General features: G+C 42.9%; 1 protein-coding gene across 2 annotated transcripts in view; it reads right to left on the reverse strand.

Annotated features, from left to right (window-relative positions):
* LOC144691514 (prostaglandin F2 receptor negative regulator-like) overlaps positions 1 to 24,788 on the reverse strand; it is a 116,174-nt gene that overhangs the window by 49,884 nt on the left and 41,502 nt on the right. The window contains exon 1 of one of the 2 annotated variants that reach the window (XM_078559660.1): positions 10,588 to 10,949. The exons of the other annotated variant lie outside the window; for it this stretch is intronic. Coding sequence (XP_078415786.1) covers positions 10,588 to 10,633 — 46 coding nt within the window. The 5' untranslated portion in view covers positions 10,634 to 10,949. Of the gene's footprint in view, positions 1 to 10,587; positions 10,950 to 24,788 lie in introns of those variants that run through there. 2 annotated transcript variants of the gene reach the window in all.

The raw sequence follows: 24,788 nt of genomic DNA on the forward strand, positions 1-24,788 counted from the left end.
AGGATGTTGCCTGGGCTGGAGAGTTTTCGTTATGAGGAGAGATTGGATAGACTGGGGTTATTTTCCCTAGAGCAGAGGAGATTGAGGGGAGACATGATTGAGGTGTATAAAATTATGAGGGGCATAGATAGGGTAGACAGGAAGGAACTTTTCCCCTTGGTGGAGGGATCAATAACCAGGAGGCATAAATTTAAGGTAAGGGGCAGAAGGCTTAGAGGGAATGTGAAGAAGAATTTTTTCACCCAGGGGGTGAATAGTTAGGTACTTGTTTGACCGGTGCATACTAGATGGGCCAAAGGGCCTTTTTCTGTGCTGTAGACCTCTATGACTGTATGTCCGCACACAGTGATAGTGCTAAACATATGCACGTTATAAACAGTCCATCAACTGATAGAAATATTTTTTTTACTATTTACTTTCGCAAGCTCTTCTATAATTCTGAAGACTGCTACTGGATCGACCCTTAATGCCCTCAACTCCCATGAAAAAAAAACAATATTCAAGCCTTTCATAACCTCTTGTTCCAAGTATAATTTCAGTGGCATATTCTATGGCTTTGTATTTTCATGATGCCAAAATCCTTCCAATAAAAAGGTATCCAGAATTGCAGAAAATATTCTATGTGATCTAACCAATGTTCTATACAGTATCTTTACAGCGCAGAAGGAGGCCATTTGGCCCATTGAGTCTGCACTGGCTCTCTGAAAGAGCATTCTACTTAGTTCCGCTCCCCAGCCTTATCCCCGTAACCTTGCACATTATTTTCTTTTCAGGTAACAATCCAATTCCCATTTGAATACCTTGATCGAACCTGCCTCCACCACCCTTTCAGGTAGGTTGTTCCTGACTCCAACCACCCTCTGGGTGAAAAATGTTTTCCTCACATCTCATTTACTCCTTTTATCAATTATCTGGAATCTGTGCCCTCTAGTTCTTGATGTTCTCTTGAGTAGGAACAGTTTCACACTATCTACCCCGTCTATAACTCTCAGAATCTTGAATACCTCTATCAAGTCTCCTCTCAGCCTTCTTTTCTCCAAGGAAAACAGTCCCAGCCTCTCCAATCTATCCTTACAGCTACAGTTCTTCATCCCTGAAATCATTTGTGTGAATCTCCTCTGTACTCTCTCCTTTCACATCCTTTCTCAAACCCAGAACTGGACACTGTACTCCAGATGAGGCCTAATTAGTGTCTTATATAAGTTCAACATGACCTCTTTGCTCTTGTACTCAATGTCTCTATTAATAAAGCAGAAGATACTATACACTTTTTAAAACTGCTCTCTCATCATACCCTACCATCTTCAATGACCTACGTATGTATACACCAAGGTCCCCTGTCTTCTATCTCCTTTAGAGGCTCTCCCTTTAATTTAGACTGTCTCCCCATATTTTTTCTGCCAAAATGAATCACCTCACACTTCTCTGCATTGAACTTCATCTGCCACTTGTCTGCCCAATCCACCAACATGTCTATGTCCTTTTGAAGTTCATGACTACCCCCATCACAGTTGACAACATTTCCAATCTTCATATCTGCAAATTTTGAAATCATGCCCTGCACATCACAGTCTAGTTCATTAATATACACCAGGAAGAGCAAGGGTCCCAACACTGACCCCTGGGGAACTCCACTACAAACCTTCCTCCAATCTGAAAAACAACCATTTATCACTACTCTCCGTTTCCTGTCCCTCAGCCAATTTCTTATCCAAGTGCCTACTTTCCCTTTTATTCCTAGAATTTTGCTCACATGTCTGTTGTGCGGCACTGTATCAAATGCCTTTTAAAAATCCATATACACCACATCAACAGCATTCCCTTTATCAACCTTCTCTGTTACCTCCTCAAAAAACTTCATCAAGTTAGTTAAACATGATTTCACCTTGCTGGCTTTCCTTAATTATCCTGCACTTGTCTAAGTGACTGTTGATTTTATCCCATACTGTAGTTTCCCTACCACTGAGGTCAAACTGACTGGCCTGTAGTTGCCAGCTTTATCCTTGCATCCCTTTTTGAACAAGGCTGTAACATTCAGAATTCTTCAGTCCTCTGGCACCTCCCCTGTGTCTGAGGAAGACTGGAAGAATAGCGCTAGTTCCTCTGCAATTTCCACTCTTACTTGCCTCAGTACCCTTCGATGCATCTTATTCAGTCCCGGTACCTGATTTTAAGTAATGATAGCTTTTCGAACACCTCCTGCCTCTCGATTGTAAGTTCTTCTAGTGTACCAGTTACCTCCTCTCTCACCTCAGCCTGGAAAGCATCTTCTGCCTTTGTAAAGACAGATGCAAAGTACTCATTCAACACCTCCGCTACTTCTCCTGCCTCCACATGCCAGTCCCCTTTTTTGTCCCTAATCAGCCCTATTCTTTCTTTGACTACCCTTTTATTATTTACATGCTTATAGAAAACCGGAAAAAGGATTCCCTTTTATGTTTGTTGCCATGCTCACTCCTTGCTTTTCTTATGTTTCTTCACTTCCCCTCTGGTCCTTCTATATTCAGCCTGATTCTCCACTGTATTTTCTACCTGAAATCTGTCGTACGCACACTTCTTCCTTTTAATCTTCACCTCTAACTCTCTTGTCATCCATGGCGCTCTGGATTTATTTGTCCTAAGTTTCCCCTTCAAAAGGAATATTCCTTGAAATTTGCTGCAATACTTTTTCTTTGAAGGTGGCCTGTTGTTCAGCCAGTCTTTTCTGCCAACATTTGATTCCAACTCACCTGACTCAGATGCATTCTCATCCCATTGAAGTTGGCTTTCCCCCCAATTAATTATCCCTGCTCTGGATTGTTCCCTGTCCTTTTCCATGATCAACCTATACCAGACAAACTCTACAACATTTGGGAGGGAGAAAATTTCCTAAAGCAGGCATCCCAGAGAGAGTGGTCACATTTCTCCCCCACCCCCACTAGGAGAGGCAAACTAGCAAGGAGCACTGGGTGGTCATGGGTGGAAAGCACCAGGTGAGGAAAGAAAAGGGAATCATCTTTGGAGCTGGATTTGCCTAATTTGCACACACCTATTTAGATAATAGTGAAATGGACATCACCATGGTGAGCAACAAGAGCATTTTATTTTTTATAGAGCTCTAAACAATGAGGAGATGGATTAGCAGATTTGTCAACATGTAACAAAAATAAAGGGGACTTTAATTAGCCTAAAACATGTTGTTAAGGGTATGGATGGAGAAGAATATCTGATATGTCCATAGAACTTTCTTGCTCAATGTATTTCCAGTCTACTAAGGAAGGAAGCAGAAATAAAAACAGAAAATGCTGGAAAAACTCAGCAGGTCTAACAGCATCTGTGGAGAGAGAAACATTTCGAATCTGTATGACTCTTCTTCAGAGCAAGCTTAAATGTGGTTTTCGGAAATGAAATAAAGCAAGTGGAGATTGTTACAGTAGATCATCATCTGGCTAACAGTGCTCACAACCAAATTCGGTTTAAGTAATTATGGAAAGAGACCAGATCATACCACTGGTAAAAACGCTCAACTGGGAAAGAGTTAATTGCAGTGATTTAAGAAGAGACACAGCACAGAGTTTGGAAAGAAGCGATTATAGGGTAAAGCATTAATGGAGCAATGGAGGACATAGAGGGAAGAGGTAATTTAGGTACAAATTAGGTATATACACATTTGAAGGGAAAAAGTAGATCATCCAAAGTTAATGTGCCCTGGATGAAAGCAACAAGACCGATGATAAATCTCAGGCAAGATTCAACAACTTATATTTATTGCGCTTTTAACATAATAAAATTTACCAAGTCATTTCACAGCAGCATTATAAAGTAAAGTTATACACATAAGGTGCTATGTAGCAGATGACCAAAAGCTTGGTCAAAGAGCTATGTTTTAAATGAGGGCCTTAAAAGAAAGAGAGGAGGAGGGGTTTAGGGAGGGAATTACTAATTGAATGGCAGAATAGGCTTGACAGCATGAATGGCCTACTTTTACATTCCTATTACCCCAATCTCCACAAGTCCCAGATAACCTCCTGAGAGAGGCAATCTACTGGCTGACTGAGGGGCTTTTTAAAAGAAAAGGCTTTGAACCTTCCACATTGGGTCGAGTAGTGGAATAATTTTGCTGAAGGGAGAATATACAATCGAAAAAAATCAGTGCAAAAGGCCCTGAAGGAGACACCAAACCAAAGTCAAAAACAAGACCAGGAATAATTACCAAGGTACACGAGAGGCAACAAGAAAGCACGCATGAAATGGTGAGAGACACCTAGGACAGGATTTTCCTTGCGGACTTTTGAACTCCATCAGGCTGAAATTGTAGGTCAGAAACCTACACTGTGGGAAACAGTCACTCAATGGGAATTTCCCCAGGGTGGCCATTTAATGGCCAGAGGGTAGGCTCACCATCCTGGTGGGCTGCAGTGAAAGGTAAGTGTGGGGAAAACTTTGCCTCAAAATGGAGGCACCCACTTTCCAACTTACTTAAATTTAGAATAAAAAGTGGGTTTTTCAGCCACAGGGAGGCAGCCTCCAGGAACCTAAACCAACCCCGGCCCCATGCAGGGACCTGGAGGTTGACTGGAAAATCCTCATTGGCCTCCTTTAATTGGCCTTGTGGCACTTAACAAGCTGCACCCACCATCTCCAGGGGTGGGATGGAGTCAGGGAACCGGCACACTGGCCAGTGAGGCCATTTTTAGCTCCCAACTACATTGGATCCCAGCCCTGGAGGGTCCTTAAGAATCAAGTCTTCAATCTGTGCACATAGGAGAGAATACTGGTAGAATTAATGAGTGGACAGCAATTGTTATCATGTTAGATTTTACTTTATTTCAGTATTTATGTATAGCTCTATTTATTATTTGATATAGGATATTTTTCAATAAATACAGTTAGAACCATTTCATAGAAGCCGAGTGTGATGGAGATTAATGGGTGGTGGCAGCCGGGGGAGGGGATGGTTCTGTTCTTCCATAATCAGGTTAAGTAGCCAAAAGAAAAAAAATTAAAAACAAGATGCAATGGAATATTTTTGGTAGTGTCTTTGGCCAATGCTGTTGTCACAGTATATACTACAAACCAGTAAAGACCTTGCTTTTCTAAACACAAGGTCAAGATATCACAAAGCATTTCATATCCAATTAAATTCCTTGAGGCATGATCATCATTATGTACGCAATCAAGTTCCCATAAACAGAAAATGGGACAAACAAGAAGTTAATCTGTTCTTTGCATTTTGAGTTAGTTAGGGGGAGAACATTGGTAAAGATACTGAGAGAACTATCAGTTCTTTAGATAGTGCCATTGAATATTCCACATCCACATGAAGAAACAGTGCCTCAATTTAACATCTAATCCATAGAACGACAAAACTATTGCACCAAAGTATCAGCCTAGATGACGTGCTTACTTCCTGTAACAGAATTTGAAACTACAATCTCTTGGCTCAGACAAAAGTGCTACTAAACGAGTGAAGATAATCAACTGGAAAATAAGAGATGGTATTGTGTCCCTTTACAATCCATTCTTTATATGATCTGTAAGTGACGTTACAAAGTTTCAAATACCAGTAGATAATGACTTTTGCTTATATCTATCATCAAAATACTTATTTTCTGGAACTACACACAAGTTTATGGTGCAGGAAGTGTTTTACTTCATCTAATGAATATTTTACCAGATTCAAGAGTCAGGCATTATGTACTTCAATAGCCAATCATTACATGAACATAATTATTAGTTAGCGTCAGTGTGTGTGAGCATTCTATAAAGTAGAACTCTAGTGAGGGATGATGGAGGGTATTCAGGTTAATATCACAAACGGTCCTACATGTGACTCCAAGCCCACAGCTATGTGGCTGACTCTTAAACTGACCTCAAAAGGGAAATTAGGGATGGACATTAAGTGCTAGCATTGTCAGTGGCACCACAACCCATAAAATAATTTTTTTAAATGTAAAAGGTCTAGATTCCCCATCCAGGGGGATAGCCTCCCAGCATCTACCCATTAAACCCCTGAAAAATTTCATAAGTTTCAATGAAATTACCTCTCATTCTTCTAAATTCCAGGGAATTTGGTCCCAGTCCATTTAATCTTTCTTCATTAGGAAAATGTCATTATCCTAGATGTACGAGATTATACTATAAAAGTAAATGAAACAGTAAATCCTCCAAGTCACTCACCATCCTGACTTGGAAATATATCACCGTTCCTTCACTGTCGTTGGGTCAAAATCCTATAACTCCCTTCCTAACACCACATGGACTGCAGCAGTTCAAGAAGGCAGCTCACCATCACCTTCTCAAGGGCAACTAGGGATGGGCAATAAATGCTGGCCCAGTCAGAGGTGCCCACATCCCACTAATTAATTTTTAAAAAGCATGAGAAAGGTAATGTAGAAAGTAACCAGTTGGATTCTGCAATTGGAGGGGGCTTTACTGTTCTTCTCCATGAGTGAACCAACATGAACCATTTGGCCTCCTTCATTCATTGTCTTATGATCATGAGAAGCAGGACAGGAAGAAATCCAGTACTGTTTTGGCCATGTTTCTGTCAGTCCTGCCAAACTCCCTCCTTTAAAATTTGTATAAATTTTCTGAGTTCACGATTTGCGGGTTAATTCCTCTGAATGCAATTCTAAGTACAAATGGGGACTAGATTGAAGTCTAGTATTTTAGTTTTGCTTTCTATCCAGATTACTATCACATTAAAAAGGAAAACTGAGCTCAATCTGTTCAGAATCTTAAAGATGTCCAATTTTTGGCACAGGTCACCAAAACACAGCAATGCAACAGGGAGTGATAGGATTAAAGGTCTGAGCCCATTCTCTTGCTTTCTTGAACCCAGCTACACCACTGAGGGAAGGTGTCACTCAGAAACCAGGCATTTCCTAACAAGGACAGCAAGAGAAATAAAAGAGAGAACTCAGCGAGGTGTACCTTAGCAATTGCCTCAAGAACAACTGCAGAGGTATTGGGGTAACCCAGGGTGGGGGATTTTTTTTTAAATATAAAAGGAAAATCAAAAAAATTATAATTACTGATCATCACCTCTTTTTTTTCTTTATGCACTATTAGGGAAAAGCAGCTAAGCGAACAGGTATTTTGTCTCGCATTTTCCCTGACAATATCCTTAAAAAAAGCTCTATTAGGCTTCAAAAAAAACTGTACAAACTTTTACAGCCCACTGACAACTGATTTATTTCTAACTTTTTCTTTCCTGCCCTTCAAAGTACTAACAGATTTCATTCATTATTTGACACTGACACTAGTACTCAAGTTCCACGCTAACAAAACCAAAGCAGCACGACAGAGTAAATCAAAAACAGAAAGTAAAAGCCTGCTAAAATACATTCTTATGAGGGGAGGGTAGCTGCATTTAGCAAACAATAAAATATTAACTGTAACAAATGATATTGCAACATTGTGGAACTAGCTGGCCCTTATGCCTTCTCACACTCTGTTCTACCTGGCCATTGTTAACTTATTAATTTGGCAATATAAAAACTCCCAAGTACAAGCTCACTCCAGGCATTAGCACAGTAATATCTTCTAATACTAGACCAACTTAAGGCTTTCATGACATCTCAATTCTATTTTCGTAAATAGCACCAATTTCCACATCAAATTCCTCTGACCCCTTCACAGTTTTCCCATTGTTGGGCTGCTTATGATATCCAGTCCTGGACAAGTTGCAATGTTCTTCACATAATCGTTGGCAGAAAAGAAAGCCATTGCCTTTGATCCCTGGTCACAAATTCTAAACCTTCACTACCATTTCCATCCCATCCCAGCCACCCTATCAAGGCTGCACAAGATTGCATGGTAGCCTCACGGTCCTATTTGACTCAGTGCTGAGCTTCTAAACTCTTATCATCTCCAACACAAAGACTGGCTACTTCCACCCCTAAAACATTACCCATCTTCACCACTGCTTCAACAACCCTCATCCATGCCTCTGTCACCTCCAGAGTAGGCTAATGCAATGCTCTCCTGGCCAACCTCCCTTCTATCCTTCTTAAACTTCAGTGCATCTAAAACTCTGCTGTCCATATACTACGTAAAATAAGCCCCACTTGCCCAATACCCCTTCACTCAACAGCTACCCATCGGCTCCCTGTGCTCCAATAACACAAACTTAAAATTTTCATCTGCTCAAATCCCTTTGCTGCCTCACTCTTCCTCATCTGTCACTGCACCCAAACCTACAACCCTCTGAAAACCCTGCATTCCTCCAACTATGGCCTCCTGTGCATCCTCCACTCTCTTCGCCCCCACCATTGACAGCTGTGCCTTCAACCCTCTAGGCCCCAAGCTCTGAAATTCCTTCCACCTCACTTTCCTCCTTTAAGACTCTCCTTAAAACCCACCTGACTGTTTAGTCACCCCTCCCAAGACTTTTCATTTTACTTGGCATCTACCTTTGTCTAATTGTGCCTGTATGAAGTGCCTTGGATGGTTTTTCTAAGTTAAAGACACTATAAAAATACAGGTTGTTACTGCTATATAGGGTTACAAATTAACAATGAATACATGGACAAAGTAATAGGGTGTGACTGGCACAAGTGAAATTATACTTCAATCAAGAGGGGAGAGAACTAGCAAAAATAACCAGACAAGTACAATCGGTAACACAATACCGTGATCGTCAGACAAATTGCTTACAGTCAGGTGTGGTTGCAAACGTTTCTTGGAAAACTTTTTAGGGCATCACCATGGCAACAATGTGGTCTAAAAAATAATTGGTATAAATTTTTTCCATTTTGGTAAGTTTATTTTATACCATAAAATTGGGTGGATAATACTTATTAGTTAGCAGGCCTCATGCTTATTATGAGTCAATTTAGCCAATTCCAAGTATTAAAAATTCCAAAGTGAAACAGGGCGATCTCAGAGGTTTTACAAAGATTAATCACCCAGACTGTATTTCGTCTCCTTATAAAACAGGGCTCAAAGTCCAAGATAACATTACCCTGCAAGGGAAAATCTTTTTTTTTAAATAGGAACAGGATTACAATACCCAATGTGGGTTTAACTAAGTGACAATTCGAACATTCTTTTCAGGAGAATGGGTTATTACACTCAGAAGTGTAGCAGACCCAGGTGTCAGGTCATGTGTTATTGGGCCAAACACTGTTGAATTTTATCAATAATGTATTTTTGAAATACATTATTGATAAATATATAAGTTGAATTCATTCTAAGTTGAATGACAGGGCCCCAATAACAACCACCACAAGTAAAGAAAATGCCAGAACATTTCTGAGCAAGTCAGATGAGCGGAAAAAGGGAAAAAAATGTCAGATTTGAGTTGAAGGTGGAGAGAGGCCATTATGTCCTGGGATCTTTGCTGCCTTCGCTCCTTAATGAGATTCAGAAATAAATAACTTTGAGCAGTCCCATTATACGTTAGGGCCAACCAACGCTCAAACAAAAGGTATGGAATACACTGGGAGCCTGAATCTGCACAGTAATTAATACTATATTCAATCGCTGCCCAGGCTCGTTTTCTGTCTATGTGAAGGTTGGCATGGAAGGTTTAAAAAGCTCGGAAATTTTAATCTGGGAACACAGAGGGCAGGCGAGGGCGGTTAACTACTTAGTGCTTTGTGGACTGACACCATGCATTGCTTTAAATTAATCGCACATTCGCCCTAACCGTGCAACATTCAGATGCCACCAAAAAAAAAACCAAAAAGGTAAATATAAAACCATCTCCCAGAAAAGATTATCGGGTCTGGAGACTCAAACCACAGCATTAGTTCCAACAAATGAGGCCAAGTTTGGAAGACTCACTGGAGAATAATTCCTGTTCTCGAAGATCGCGCTCTGAGACTTAAACACCCAGTCTGATTAATTTTCAAATAACTGTGAAATAAAGTCATATTCTTCCACTTATTAAAAGTCAAGTGGAATTAAAGCAACATTAAAACAGGGTAAACTGTTCTGGAGTGTTTCAGTGGAGCTGAAATGTTCCCAGACTGTCCTCACTCAACATAGGCTCAGTACTTCCCCGGGGACCAGAAGCTCTTATCCTTTCTGCTCGCAGCCCCCGGTTCCGTGATCAGCCCCAAACCCAGTCCCTGTGAGGGGGCAGGGTCTCCCGCGATCAGCCCCAGCCCCAGTCCCTGTGAGGGGGCAGGGTCTCCCGCAATCAGTCCCAGTCCCTGTGAGCGGGCAGGGTCTCCCGCAATCAGCCCCAGTCCCAGTCCCTGTGAGGGGGCAGGGTCTCCCGCGATCAGCCCCAGTCCCAGTCCCTGTGAGGGGGCAGGGTCTCCCGCGATCAGCCCCAGCCCCAGTCCCTGTGAGGGGGCAGGGTCTCCCGCAATCAGTCCCAGTCCCTGTGAGGGGGCAGGGTCTCCCGCAATCAGCCCCAGTCCCAGTCCCTGTGAGGGGGCAGGGTCTCCCGCGATCAGCCCCAGTCCCAGTCCCTGTGAGGGGGCAGGGTCTCCCGCGATCAGCCCCAGTCCCAGTCCCTGTGAGGGGGCAGGGTCTCCCGCGATCAGCCCCAGTCCCAGTCCCTGTGAGGGGGCAGGGTCTCCCGCGATCAGCCCCAGTCGCTGTCCTTCTTTCACAAGGGATCCTCCATACAGCCAGCGCCCCACAACTTACCCCAGTTGACCAGCAGCAGCAGCAGCAGCAGCAACGAGCGCTCCATGCTCTCCAAGGATCTGCTTTCCTGGCAAACACTCCTCAAACTCGGAAGAAAAAAATACCTCCCCCTCTCTCCCAACTGGAGCCTTTCCAATACCTCACTCTCTGTCTCCAGGTGGCACTTTTTGCAACATGAGCAAACTCCAGACTGAAACTCCAAACTTTTTACTAAACCAAAACTTTATCAACTCCCAGAAAGCTTCTTTTACTCTCGGGGGAAAAAAAACACAAAGCCAGCTTCAATGGTCAGGCACGTTGGAAGTTTCTGTTCCCTTTCTGTAGAAGCAGGCGGAAGCACCCAGGAAGACTTTCCCTCTCAGGTAATTGGCTCTGTTAAAGGGGAGGGCGCAGCTCGGCGGGCGGAGACATCTGGCGGCTAATAAAAAAATCAAGTGATCGCAATCCTGCCTCACGGGAATTTTTATTTTCGTTTCTGCAGTTGCAAGACAAGTTCTTTGTTCTTGTTTATTAATATGCACATATTTGGAAAAAATTGGGATCCTGGCATGATGGACATTGAGAGTGTTTTTTTATTCATTCATGGATGTGGGCTTCGCTGGCTGGGCCAGCATTTATTGCCCATCCCTAGTTGCCCTTGAGAAGGTGGTGGTGAGCTACCTTCTTGAATCGCTGCAGTCCCTGTGGTGTAGGTACACCCGCAGTGCTGTTAGGGAGGGAGTTCCAGGATTTTGACCCAGCAACAGCAAAGGAACAGCGATATATTTCCAAGTCAGGATGGTAAGTGGCTTGGAGGGAACCTCCAGGTGGTGCTGGTGTCTCCACCTATCTGCTGCCCTTGTCCTTCTAGATGGTAGTGTTCGTGGGTTTGGAAGATGCTAGCGAAGGAGCCTTGGTGAATTCCTGCAGTGCATGATGTGCATGGTACACACTGCTGCTACTGTGTGTTGGTGATGGAGGGAGTGAATGTTTGTGGATGTGGTGCCAATCAAGTGGGCTGCTTTGTCCTGGACGGTGTCAAGCTTGTTGAGTGTTGTAGGAGCTGTACTCATCCAGGCAAGTGGAGAGTATTCCATCACACTCCTGACTTGTGCCTTGTAGATGGTGGACAGGCTTTGGGGAGTCAGGAGGTGGATTACCCGTCGCACGATTCCTAGCCTCTGACCTGCTCTTGTAGCCACAGTATTTATATGGTTAGTCCAGTTCAATTTCTGGTCAATGGTAACCCCAGGGTGTTGATAGTGGGGGATTCAGTGATGGTAATGCCATTGAACGTCAAGGGGCGATGGTTAGATTCTCTCTTGTTGGAGATGGTCATTGCTGGCACTTGTGAGGCACGATTGTTACTTGCCACTTGTCACCCAAGCCTGGATCAGCAATCATCAGCGAACATTGACACTTCTAACTTTATGATGGAAGGAAGGTCATAGATGAAGCAGCTAAAGATGGTTGGGCCGAGGACACGGCCCTGAGGAACTCCTGCAGTGATGTCCTAGAGCTGAGATGACTGACCTCCAACAACTACAACTATCTTTCTTTCTGCTAGGTATGACTCTAACCAGCAGAGAGTTCTCCCCCTGATTCCCTTTGACTCCAGTTTTGCTGGGGCTCCTTGATGCCACACTCGGTCAAATGCGACCTTGATGTCAAGGGCAGTCACCCTCACCTCACTTCAGGAGTTCAGGTCTTTTGTCCATGTTTGAACCAAGGCTGTAATGAGGTCAGAAGCTGAGTGGCCCTGGCAGAACCCAACCTGCACACCACTGAGCAGGTTACTGCTAAGCAAGTGCTGCTTGGTAGCACTGTTGATAACTCCTTCCATTACTTTACTGATGATTGAGAGTAGACTGAGGGGATGGTAATTGGCCTGCTTTTTCTGATTTTTGTGTACAGGACATACCTGGACAATTTTCCACAAACCCAGGTAGATGCCAATGTTGTAGCTGTACTGGAACAGCTTGGCTAGGGACGCGGCAAGTTCTGGAGCACAAGTCTACAGTACTATTGCCGGAATATTGTCAGGACCCATAGCCTTTGCAGAATCCAGTGCCTTCAGCCGTTTCTTGATATCACATGAAGTGAATCAAATTGGCTGAAGACTGGCATCTTTGATTCTGGGGACCTCTGGAGGAGGCCGAGATGGATCATCAGCACTTCTGGCTGAAGATTGTAGCAAATGTTGTCACTAAGTTGCTGTGGGCTCCTATTTGCCGCTTTCTGCAAATAGCGTTTAAAACATCCAAATCAAAATGGTCAACGGGCATGATTTTGCCCTGGATGAATTTGTGCATCATAAAATCAATTAACCGGAATAAAAAAGAAACCATGCTACAATTGTAATCAATTCACACTACTCAGGTGTCAGCATTGAGGGAGCACTCTATGGGTCAGCAGATTGTGGGTTCAAACCTTACTCCACAGATTTGAACACATATTCATCAGCAGATTGTGGGTTCAAACCTTACTGCATAGGTTTGAACACATATTCGAGGTTGACACTTCAGTGCAGTACTGGAGGAGTGCTGTACTGGTGGAAGTGTAGTCTTTCAGATGGATGAGCTGAGACTCTATCTGCACTCTCAGATGAACATAAAAGATACCATGGCACTATTTGGAGAACAGTAGGCAAGTTTCCCAGTGTCCCGGATGACATTTATCCCTCAAACAACACCAAAATAGATTAACACAATTTGTTTCACTGACGGCTACATTTCAAACTACTTTGGCTGTAAAGCACTTCGGGATACAGGGAAAGGCACTGTAGAATGTGCACTTTCTTAAACTGCTGAATTTGTATAAAATGTATGTTTATCATTGAGCTAGAGAGTGAGCAAAGTTGGGCACTGTGAAATTATTGAGAAGATCATTTTACTGAGCAGGATATGGAAGCCTGAACAGATAGCATCATTGAAATTTGGCTGAACTGTTTGGCTGATATCAGACTTGAATGTGTTCACAACATCTAAGTTAGAATATTTGAGGATGACCATTAAATCCAACTTAGCTCAACCACCCAGACAAATGCGACAATCTCTCTATCACAGTCTCACGATTCCTAAATTAATGAAGGTTTTCTGTGTTCACTATTTGATCCAGTAGTCTGTACAAAGTGTTGTTCAGTTTTTGTGTGAACACCAAGCACCTGGCATGAATATTGAATTTGACTTTTACTCATATGAACCTAGTTCCTTCAAAGCCTAGTTTTAAGTTATATTCCCTATTCTCTCTTACATCTTTTGCTAACTTATAAACTTTCAAAAGGCAATTTTTCAGCTACCTCCTTTCAAAGCTGAAAAGTGGAAGTTTCTCTAAACTTTCCTCATAGTTCAGACATGGGTCGGGGAGGTGTAATTTTAACTTAACCAGTCCAATAGGAAATAGTCATCAATTTTACACTGGAGTGTCAAGTCAGGCACGTTGTAAACAGGCTGTCAACCCAATGCCAGATTTCTGCTGGGTGGGTTACTTTTAAATTACTTCTAAGGAATCTAAGGTTTGTATCTCTTTTTCTGAACCATCACCAGTGTTGTTAATGTCTCCTTTGTTTTTTAGCAATTAGGCTTAGACACAGTCCACAAAGTGTGACGTGGCCTGAGCATTGTACAGTTAAGCATGACTTCTTCTAACTTGTACTCTACTGCTTTGCCTGTACAATGCAGCATTTTATTTGTTTTGTTGATGGCTATCACACAGTGATTGAACATGTGTAACATCAAGTTTAGTAAAAGCCCTAGATCTCTTACCTTGTCCTTAGCTATTTCAACTAATATTTTTCATTTTGTGTTTTTCCTATGCACAGTGCTTTACATTTTTCTTTATGGAACTTCATCTTCTATTATGTTGTAAATATCTAGCTCATGGTTCATGTGTTTTAGAATATAACATTTAGCTTTAGGAATTAAAGTTTTAACTGTAGAAAATGAGGTAAATGCAATTTAAACAAGCTTGGAGTCAATTACATCTAAAAGTTTCAAGTCATGTTGAAAGTAAGATGATATAACAGCAGGTGGGGAAACTTAACAATGCATAACCAACCTGTGGGCCATCTGCAATCTTTTCAGTAAGGGCAGTCGAGAGAGATGTTTTTGTTTTGGGAGTTAGAGCTAACTTAGTTTAAAAGTATTCAGTAAACCCCAAAGAGTTGTAAAATCCATGTTTTAAAATCAGATCAAAGAAGGAATTTTAAATGGGGGATACTTAGTCTAAAGGTCTATTTGAGGACATCTCAGAGCATGCTACATTGTCATGGAGATGGATGTAGCTTAGGGGGTTTCTCTGGTTTCAATTTATCTGGATTTTGTTAGCTGCTCACAAAGGGAGAAAACAGCCAAAGTAACTGACAGTTAGCTAGGCCTGCACTGTAAGCAGACCATAAAAATAACATCTTCATTCACCATGTGGAATGCAGGTAGGGCTTAATCTCAGTTTGAATTTTGTGAGAGAACAGAAGCTGGAAGATTGCCTAGTGGAAGCATCTACTGTAGTCCTCACAGAGTCTTGTGACAAAAGAAAATAATCAACAGAATTAGCTGGGAAGTATTGAGAAGACAACCAGAACAAGGGACTGAGGCATCCACAGTTGAGAGGTAGTAAATGAAAGTGTTGCCTCTGAGAATAGCTGGAACAGAGGAGAATTTAAAAAGTTTTCAGAGGACTGTGGCATACTATTGGTTGGGTCCTAACAGAAGTGAATAACTCTAAGATATCATAAAGTATAAGAGAATTCTTGGGGAAGTAAGAAGTAAAACTGAGGGCATAACCTACATGGTTATAAGCCGTATTGTTAACTTAATAGTACTTGCTTTGTTTATGACTTTTATATACAATAAAGTTTGTTTTTGTTTAAAAACATGATATCTTGTGGCATAGTTCTATTGGTTTGAATGAGGTGTTTATAGGTCTGGAGCAAGCTCCTTCCCGAGATCAGTTTGTGTTTCTGATCCAAGTCATTAGTGCACATAAGAACCAGTATGAATCTCCAGACTTGATTCCCTGAGTAAAAAAAAACACATGCTCTTTTCTACCTTTAACTAATTTTTTAATCATTCTCAGCTTTTACTTTGAGTTCCTCATTGTTGAAGCCTATAGTCATTCACGTAGAACTTGGTCAAATTGTTTTTGAAAATCAAGGTCCATCAAGTTGGAGGTTTTCACAGTTCACTTCAGATATCACTTCCTCAAACATGCACTAGATGCAAAAACCGAGGAGGGTTGTTAGAAGATCATGGGTCATATCTTCCTAGCTCCCTAGCATCATATTGAGGGGTGTAGGTACCCCAAAGATAATCTGGGAATCCCCTTCAAAAGCCTAGAAGTGCAAACTTCCACTGGGCGATTGCCCTGTAATGGCAACCATCCGAAATTGCGATTTAAATCATAAACTTCAGATGGTTCTGATAGGGTACGCTAATAGTTACCCAGATAAAGTTAGAAGGATTAAAACCACTTCTAACTTCTGTGTAATTATTGTACAGGCCCAGACCAAATCTCCCATGGGACTCCCCCCACACCCCCGAACCCCCAATGGACTCCCCCAACCCTCTGGATTCCCAAGGGGTCTGCCTCCACCATCCAACTACACACCATGACGGGTTTACCCCACCCCCCCGATCCCCAGTGGTTTCCCGGACTACCACCCTCACAGATTACCCCCACCCCCGCAGATACTCTTCCCATCGCCCCCAGGCCCAACCCGACGAGACCTGAGGCTCGAACCCCACCCCCAGCAAGACCCAACCACCCTCCCCACCCCCTCTCCCCCAAAGCCTGACATGCTCCCCCTAACACTCCCAGGCCAGACCCTAACCGCACCCCCCCCCCCCACCCCACCCCCCCGCGAACTGAGGCCAGCCTGACCACCCTGCCCCACAACCGACCTCCGTTACCCCCCACCCCCAAAATGCTATCCACTTACCTTCTCCCTGGCCTGTCAAGGACTTTTAAATTTCCATGGACCTTTAAACCTTTAAACTTTGGTTTACGGCAGCTAGTGCCTGGATCTCACCTGGCCTGAGTTGGAAGGTCGGGCGAGACAGGCTGGGAAAAAAATATGAGGTAAGAAACTGGGCACGGAGTTGCAATCCAACGCTGATTGCCATTCCAAGGAAGTTCGGGCCCCAAGGACTGAAACTGTTATGCCAACAATTGGTCCAATGTTGATAATTCTGTTTAATATTCAAACTGTGGGAAAGCAGTACAGTAAATGGCAACAACTGGCATCTTCAGTGTCTAGAAGTGTGTGCCTTTTAAAAAAAAATGCTCCATTCAGTTTTGCAATATGTTAAAGACTGATCTGTTCACTAATTTCCAGCTGTAATCACAATATAACATTCAAATCTGTTACAGGATTAATAAAGGAAAAACACTGCATTTCAACATACACATTGTTAGTTCACGGCTCTTATCATGCCATCTTATTTCTCATAGAATAAGTTTATACTAATCTTTGGCTTCTGGTATAGAATTAATGTCAGAAAATTTCAGAATTAGATCCTCAAACATGATTACTTGACACTTACCAGCATGATTATCAATGGAAATTTCATTCAAAACATGTAACTATACTGGACAGGTGTTTGGATTCACTTTTATCAGCTGGTTCATTGTAGTTAATAAATTGGGTGTCCTAAGTGCCTACATGTAGAGAGTTCAGTTCAAGTCCCATTAATTCCCAAAAGACTGCAGGAATTGAATGTTGCAATTGTTTCTCACATGTATATATTATTGGTCACTGAAGATGACAGTTGAATCAATTTACTACATATTTTGTTTGAAGTTTATCCAAAGCCAAACCACTCCAGACATAGACATAATCATCCTTCCTTTATTTTTGCTCATGCCCGTGTTATTGGTGTATGCAATGATATCAACATCATCAAACTCCTGTCATCTTCCAGCCAGTGTCGTCATGGAACAATTATGAATTTATGTAAGTTATGTAAGTAAGCAAATAACAATGATGTAATAACATGTCTCATGGTACTTTAATATTGAGTGAAAACACAGGCAAACACAGGGAAATGGGGTGACAGTTATTGTGGAAGGGTAAGTCATAGTGAGTTTTCACATAGAGGGTTGATAATAACATTTTCAAGGGACAAGGATAGTGTCTGTTGGAAAAAGGTAACAATGTCAAGCCCCATGAGAACTAGAAAGAGCAGTTCAGTGACGAAGAAGGAATGGGGAGAGGATCAAGGCTGTGGGAAGTGGGTCTCAGAAATATTGAGTTTGGAAAGCGAAATGGGGAGGTGAGGAGAAACTGCAAAATGGTGAGGGTTCAGGGTTGGTCGTTAGAAAACTGAGGGGTTGTTAGCAGCAGAGGGCAAGAGGAAGGGAAAGGAATAGTAGAGACATACATGGATTTGCTGGGAACAAGGGTGTCAAAGATAGAGACGTGAGAGTGGTTTAATATGCCTACAGTAGCAGAGATGCCATGATGGGTGGAGAGCCAGAAAAAAATTAAGTTGGGAATTAGAGACCGAATTCATGGGAGAAGTAGACTTTTTTCAATGCTGGTGAGGGAAGTGGCACTGTGGATTGTAAGGGAGATAAGGAAGTGATCAGACCAGGAATCATTCTTACTGGACAAGTTATTTCATTTGGACACTGGTAATCCAACTGCTTTGGACAAAATAGCTTGATTACAGCTCTGTAATTATAAAGATAATTTGTGTAACGTGCATTATTGTGTGACAATTTGCTTGCGAGCCCTGATTTGACAACATGGAGATGAGAAGTTAAAAAAAAAAGTAAACTACTGCGAACGCTGCAATTCTGAAATAAAAACAGAATATGCTGGAAACACTCAATAGACCAGGCAGCATCTGTGGAAAGAGAAGTAGAATTAACGTTTCAGGTCAATGACCTTTTGTCGACAGTTCTGAGGATAGGCCATCAATCTGATTCGTTAACTGTTGCTCAAAAGTTCAGAACCCAAGCCATTCAAATCCGCCAGCCTCAATTAAGACTAGTTAGGTCAGCTCTTATCAGACCATTAGTTTAACATGTAGAATTCATTATGAATGTTCAGCAGCAATAGGGATATTGGCATCATGACTTATATGTTGGCCATGTTGTACAGCGCAAGCCAACAGCGAACTAAAATAACCACCTATACTAGAAAATGAGGGAAATCAGACATGAACAACTTATTTCTATGTAGTAACTTTCATGTAAAAATATCGCAAAGTGCTTTCCAAGTAATGAACATCTAGCAGCAAGTAACAAAAACAATCAGGGAAGGGGGCTGGAAGCACAGTCTCTGAGCGATATCTTCAACAGAGCTTTTATGAAAACTAAAAAGGTAGCAAGACAAAGAGGTTTATGACACGAGCTCCAGAATGTGTACCGTGTTAGCTGAACACTCTCCTCTAGACAGTGAGACAGAGGAAGGTAGGAGTGTGCAGGAGGCTGAAGTTGATAGAGCAAAAAGTCTATCCTGCATTATCAAACTGAGAGGATTACAGAACAAGGCACAGCAAGGTCATGGAGAGATGTGAAGATGGGAAAAAGGACTTTTAAATTAATATGCTCGGAGACAAGGAGCCAACGGCATTTGGTGAGGTCATGTATGGGGACTGTGTAGGGCTTAATATACAAGTGTTTAGGGCTCAAATTCTGGATTATTTGAAGTTGTCTGGTATGATGGTAGTGAATAAGTTGGGAAAGTGAATAAGAGGCATTAAGGCCCCAAGTTAATCTGAAGGCAGCTTCCAAGTAGGGGTGGTGGGCTGGGAGCGGGCATTGGAGTTCAATGGGCAAAACCCAACTAAAGCAGGTCACAATCTGCGGACACAGCTCAACTGGGGAGAGATGGTGGAATAGCGGTAATGTCACTGGGCTAGTAATCCAGAGGCCCAGGCGAATTCTCTGGGGATATGGTTCAGATCCCACCATGGCAGCTGGCGGATTTTGAATTCAATAAATAAACCTGGAATTGAAAAGCTAGTCTCAGTAATGGTGACCATGAAATCATCATCAATTGTCGTAAAAACCCATCTAGTTCACTGGTGTATTTTAGGGAAGGAAATCTGCCATTCTCACTTGGTCTGGACTACATGTGGCTCCAGATCCACAGCAGTGTGGTTGACTCTTACCTGCCTTCTGAAATGGCTCAGCAAGTCACTCAGTTTAAGAGTAATTAGGGATGGGCAACAAATGCTGCCCTTGCCAGCAACACCTAACAATAGCTCTTGTAGTTCAGCATCTGTGTCCAGCTGAGAATGTGGAATAAAGAAAAAAAATGGATACAATTAGTTTTGAGTTTTTCATCTCTGAACTGTGCAGAGGGCATAATGTACACTCACGTGACATGATCTCTGCTGTATTTAAAGGAACAATGCACAAATGGAAATTGGAGATGTTCATGATAGATTGAGCTGCACCCACACTCAGAGGTATTTGGCATGCAAGGCTATGGGCCTAGTACTGGAAAATGGGATTAGAATAGTTAGGCACTTGTTTGACCGGCACAGACTTAATGGGCCGAAGGGCCTTTTTCTGTGCTGTAGACTTCTATGACTCACTGGACCACTGGTGCAGTCAGGAGGAGGAGGAAGGACAGACTTTTCTCCAGTTGGAGGTAACTGAGAAGAGCAGCAGGAGCTTTGTGCCCAGATCTTGAATGCAACGTAGGAAGCAGTTTAATAACCTAACCAGGTCAGGAGAAGTGAACACATTTGCTGATTCAACTGCATCGTGTGATTTAAGCCCTCACCCCAACTGAGCATTCTACATCAGATCACTCCTCACACCCACTCAAATTTCAGTAGGACCCAGTGTTCACTTTCTATGCATTTCATTACTTACCCATTTATCCAGTCATTGTTGCCACTAACCTCAATCCTTATACATTGTGATGCATCTGTCTAATAGTCACCCTCACCGAATGCACAGGTAGGTTTTTTCACACCTTGCAGGAGAAGACAGTGCCAAATGCAAATGAGAGAGATGGGACTGCAAGTGGATCACCACAAATAGTCCAACTAAAAGATGCAGTGGAGAAAGCTCTGGAGATACGTTGTAGATCTGTGTCCCTCTCAGTAAGAGGTGGAGACAGGGAACTCGCAGATATCTGGTAACAGAATGGCCCCTCGGGCTGTACAGATCAAAATGAAAGGCTGTAAATGATTGTAATATTGTTTGTACTGATGCACCTGGTGATACATTTTGTAAAAGTTTAACCTGGATTGTACCCTTGTAATGTTGTTTTTGAAATGGTTTGGAATGTGATTGAAGATATTTTATGAATAAAGTATATTTTTACAAAAAAAAAAAAAAAATCTGGTAACAGAATTACAAATATCTCTGACACACTTACTTTATTTCATCAATGACTGAACAATGACAAGGATGGCAATTGTCAAGGTTGTGTCTTTGCTACGACTAAATAATAACCATTTTTATTGTTCTCTAGGGCTTTCACATGAGCGTCAAGAATCACAGGACATCCATGAGGACAATTTCTCAGTGGACCTCATTCCTCCTGAGGGTACACCATAACAAAATGTACAGATATGTATCTGCACAAACACCCATGGCTCCACTTACACAGTTGGTTGTGTTTTCACTGGGAAACTCACACTTCACAAGTGAGCACGAACAAACACTGGTGACAGGGAAAGCTGTGTCAAGTTCAAAGTCGGAGAGAGACAATCCTTTCCACATTCTCAGCTAGACACAGATGCTGAACTCCAAGAGCCATTGTTAATAATTAAAGTGTTAGAGGTGCATTAATAACTTAATCAGGCATTGACAGACATGCCATTCATACTCTCCACAATAACAGAGAAGATGGACGACCCCAGTGGAATTGCCATTGAATTTTTGAGAATGTCTGCCATGGAGAGAGTGGCTGGAACTTCAAACATGGCTTTCAAATGAGTCCATGACCATGGCCATGCAAGAAATAACTGCCATCATAAAGAGGATGGGAAATACCCTATCCTTGGCCTTAGAAAACATCACTAATCTCCACCAAGCTGGTCTACAGCAGTGTGGTAGGCTGAGGGGAGGGGTGATGGTGAAAGAAGACATGGAAGTGGGAAGTTCATTCAAAGCAGTCCCAATTCTGACCTGTTACATCCTCCTCATCACCCACCCCAGTCAGTACCTGACAAGCTGCCTCATGTCCCAATGTTTAGCCTGCCCCTCCAAGGTCCATGTTGAACAGTCTTTGGTGGTGCCCTCAGGGCTTCAAAACCCAGCGGACATTGGCTAAAAGCATCCCAGTCTTCAGAGCAGGGATCTGAGTTGCCTGCCTCTCTCTCCACTGAAGCCACATGGGTGCACCACACAGAAACAGTAGGAAGCAACCATCGAGCTTGTAATTCACTGAGGATTTGTACATGAGTGTTTCACTTATTGGCCTATAACTTTCAAGCTCCCCAGCGTCGAATTTGAGGGGTACTCCAAAGAAGCGCTGGGGAATCCCTCTCGGAAGCTCCCAGGTAAGGGTTTGCAAGGCAACTGCCCAGAAGTGTAACTTCCTCTGGACTATTGCCCTGCTCTTGGAACCATCCAAAAATGTGAGTTAAATCGCAAACTTCGGATGGTTCTGCCAGAATCATACCAATAGTTACCCAGAAAAAGTTGGAAGAATTAAAACCTCTTCTAACTTCTTGCCAGCTATCTTAAACACCCAGAACGACCCACACGGGATTCCACCCACACCCCGGACTACCTTCCACAAGGATTCCCCCCCACCCCCCAAGCTCCGGCCCGCTACATCCTCTGAACCCCCTACCCGAGCCCCGACAACCCCCGTGACATCTGACCCCCCGCCCTCCGAACCCCCCCCACCCCCGCACCTGCCCGCCCTCCGATTTTCCCCCCTCCACCCTCTAAATCCTATCCATCTACCTTAGACACTTACCTTCTCCCTGGCCTGTCAATTTCCCTGGCCCTTTAAACTTACCTGTTTTACCACAGCAAGTGCTGTAAAAAAGGGGGCGCGGCCTCCTTGAATCCTCCAGAGCTGCACTTCACTAGGGCTGCGAGGGGTCTTTCGATGCAGGCCCCATGCAGCTCCTGCGATCAGAAATATCAGCGTAATTTTCAAGGGCAGTTAAGTATATCTTTATTTTTTCTAATTCTTGCGGGTCACCTCTTTTCGGCACTACTTACAAGTTACAGCCCAATGTCATGTTGTTAAGTTTCTGTTTTTTTATAATGCCAAATAAAATTTATTGATTAGCACCATTCCACACTTTGCGCATTATTACATCCCAAGTGCCAACCCATTCTTTAATTTGCTTCATGATGAATGTCATGATGAATCATGGGACTCTGCCATTCCTCCGCCACTTCCGCCAACTCCAGCATGATGCAACCACCAAACACATCTTCCCCTTTCAGCATTCCGTAGGGACCATTCACTCTGCAGCACCCTGGTCCAGTCCTCAGCCACCCCAACACCCCTCCTTGCCCTATGGCACCTTTCCATGCAAGCCTCCTCCATGTGGAGGAGACGCTATACCTGCCCTTTCACCTCTTCCTTTCTCACTGTCCGAGGCCCCAAACACACCATCCAAGTGAAACAGCAATTACCTGTACTTCTTTCAATTTAGTATACTGTATTCACTGCTCACAATGTGGCCTCTACAGTGGGGAGATCAAAGGCAGACTGGGTGACTGCTTTGCAGAATACCTCCATTCAGTCAGCAAGCACTTCCCCAAGCTTCCGGTTGCTCGTCATTTTAATTTTCTGCCTTGCTCCCATGTTGACCTTTCTGTCCTCGGTCTGCTGCATTGTTCCAGTGAAGCTCAACGCAAACTCGAGGAACAGCACCTCATCTTTCAACTTGGCATTCTACAGCCTTCTGATCTCCTCATTGAGTTCCACAACTTTAGGTCAACCTCTGTCTCCAAGTTATCCTACATGTTTTTTTTTCTTCTTTTGTTTTGCTGGGTCAGTCTTCACTTTGTTCCATTCTTCATCCCTTCAAGTTGCATCAGATGGTGTTTATGTGGCAGTTCACACCTCATTTGGACACATCCTTTGTTTCTTTACAGTATCCACTCTCTTTGACTGTTGCATCATGATATCTTTTGTTATTTAATCTGCCCTGCCCTCCACCCTATCACAGAGCTTCCCTTTTGTTCTTCCTGCCCCCTGCTCCTCTCCCTTTAAAAACTCTTACATTTCTATCCTTCTTTAGTTCTGCTGAAAGGTCATGTGACCTGAAATGTTAACTCTGTTTCTCTCCACAGATATTGCCTGACCTGCTGAGCCTTTCCAGCACATTTTGTTCGTATTCTAGTAGCACTCACAGTATTTTGTTTTTACATTATGGGACTCATTGGGTTGATGTGCAATTGATGTATGGGTAGTTGAAAGGTTGTTCATTGCAAGGAGAGGGGTTTGATCCTGTGGTGGCAGTGAATCATAGATCTCATTTATGTTTTCCCATGATGAACTTTTGCAATATTAGGGCATCCAAGGAACAAAGTAAGCGGTTGGTCTGGTGATGAGTTTCCCATCTTCATTCTTCTGCTCTTCCTCCTCCTCTATGATCTCCTCATCTGAAGTTGAATGATGAGCCCTTCATCCTCCTCCATCTGCAATCTTCTCTGCCATGCAATGTCGTGCAGAATGCAGAACACCACTATAATTCTGAACTTCCTTATTGAGTGTACTGAATGGCACCTCCAGACCTACTTAGGCACCAGGAACACATCTTCAACATTCTGCTGGCTTGCTTGAGAGCACAACTGATGGTCATAGGGCTCTCGTTGTAGTTCTTCTGCAGCTCAATGGTCACAAGCTAAGTTTGAAATGAGTATCCCTTATCTTCTGTGAGCCAGCCCTCCAAGTCTTCTTCCTGGAACAAAAAGATCTGGAATGTTGGTCAGCCACAGTATGAATGCATCATAACAACTCCCAGCTGCATGAACCCCTGCTTGTGGTTGCACAACAGCTGCTGATGGACAGATATCCCTTGCAGTTTATAAAAACTCCTAGTTGCTATAGTAGTACTCAAGATTGCTACATATAAGCAGGTGACAATACCCTGTACCTGTGGAAATCTATGCAGAGAGCTGGATCTGCATGGCTGCTCATTCTGGCAATTATCATCGCAGAGGAAACTTATATAACTCTCAGCCCTGGCAATCTATCCATCTTCACCTGCCTTATCCATTTATGTGCAGTGGACTGAGATTTTCGAGATGTTCCCAGTGGTATCCTGGAAGAAGCCAGAGGT

The sequence above is a fragment of the Cetorhinus maximus genome, chromosome 16 (assembly GCF_964194155.1).
Source record: "Cetorhinus maximus chromosome 16, sCetMax3.hap1.1, whole genome shotgun sequence".
Classification (NCBI taxonomy): Eukaryota; Metazoa; Chordata; class Chondrichthyes; order Lamniformes; family Cetorhinidae; genus Cetorhinus; species Cetorhinus maximus.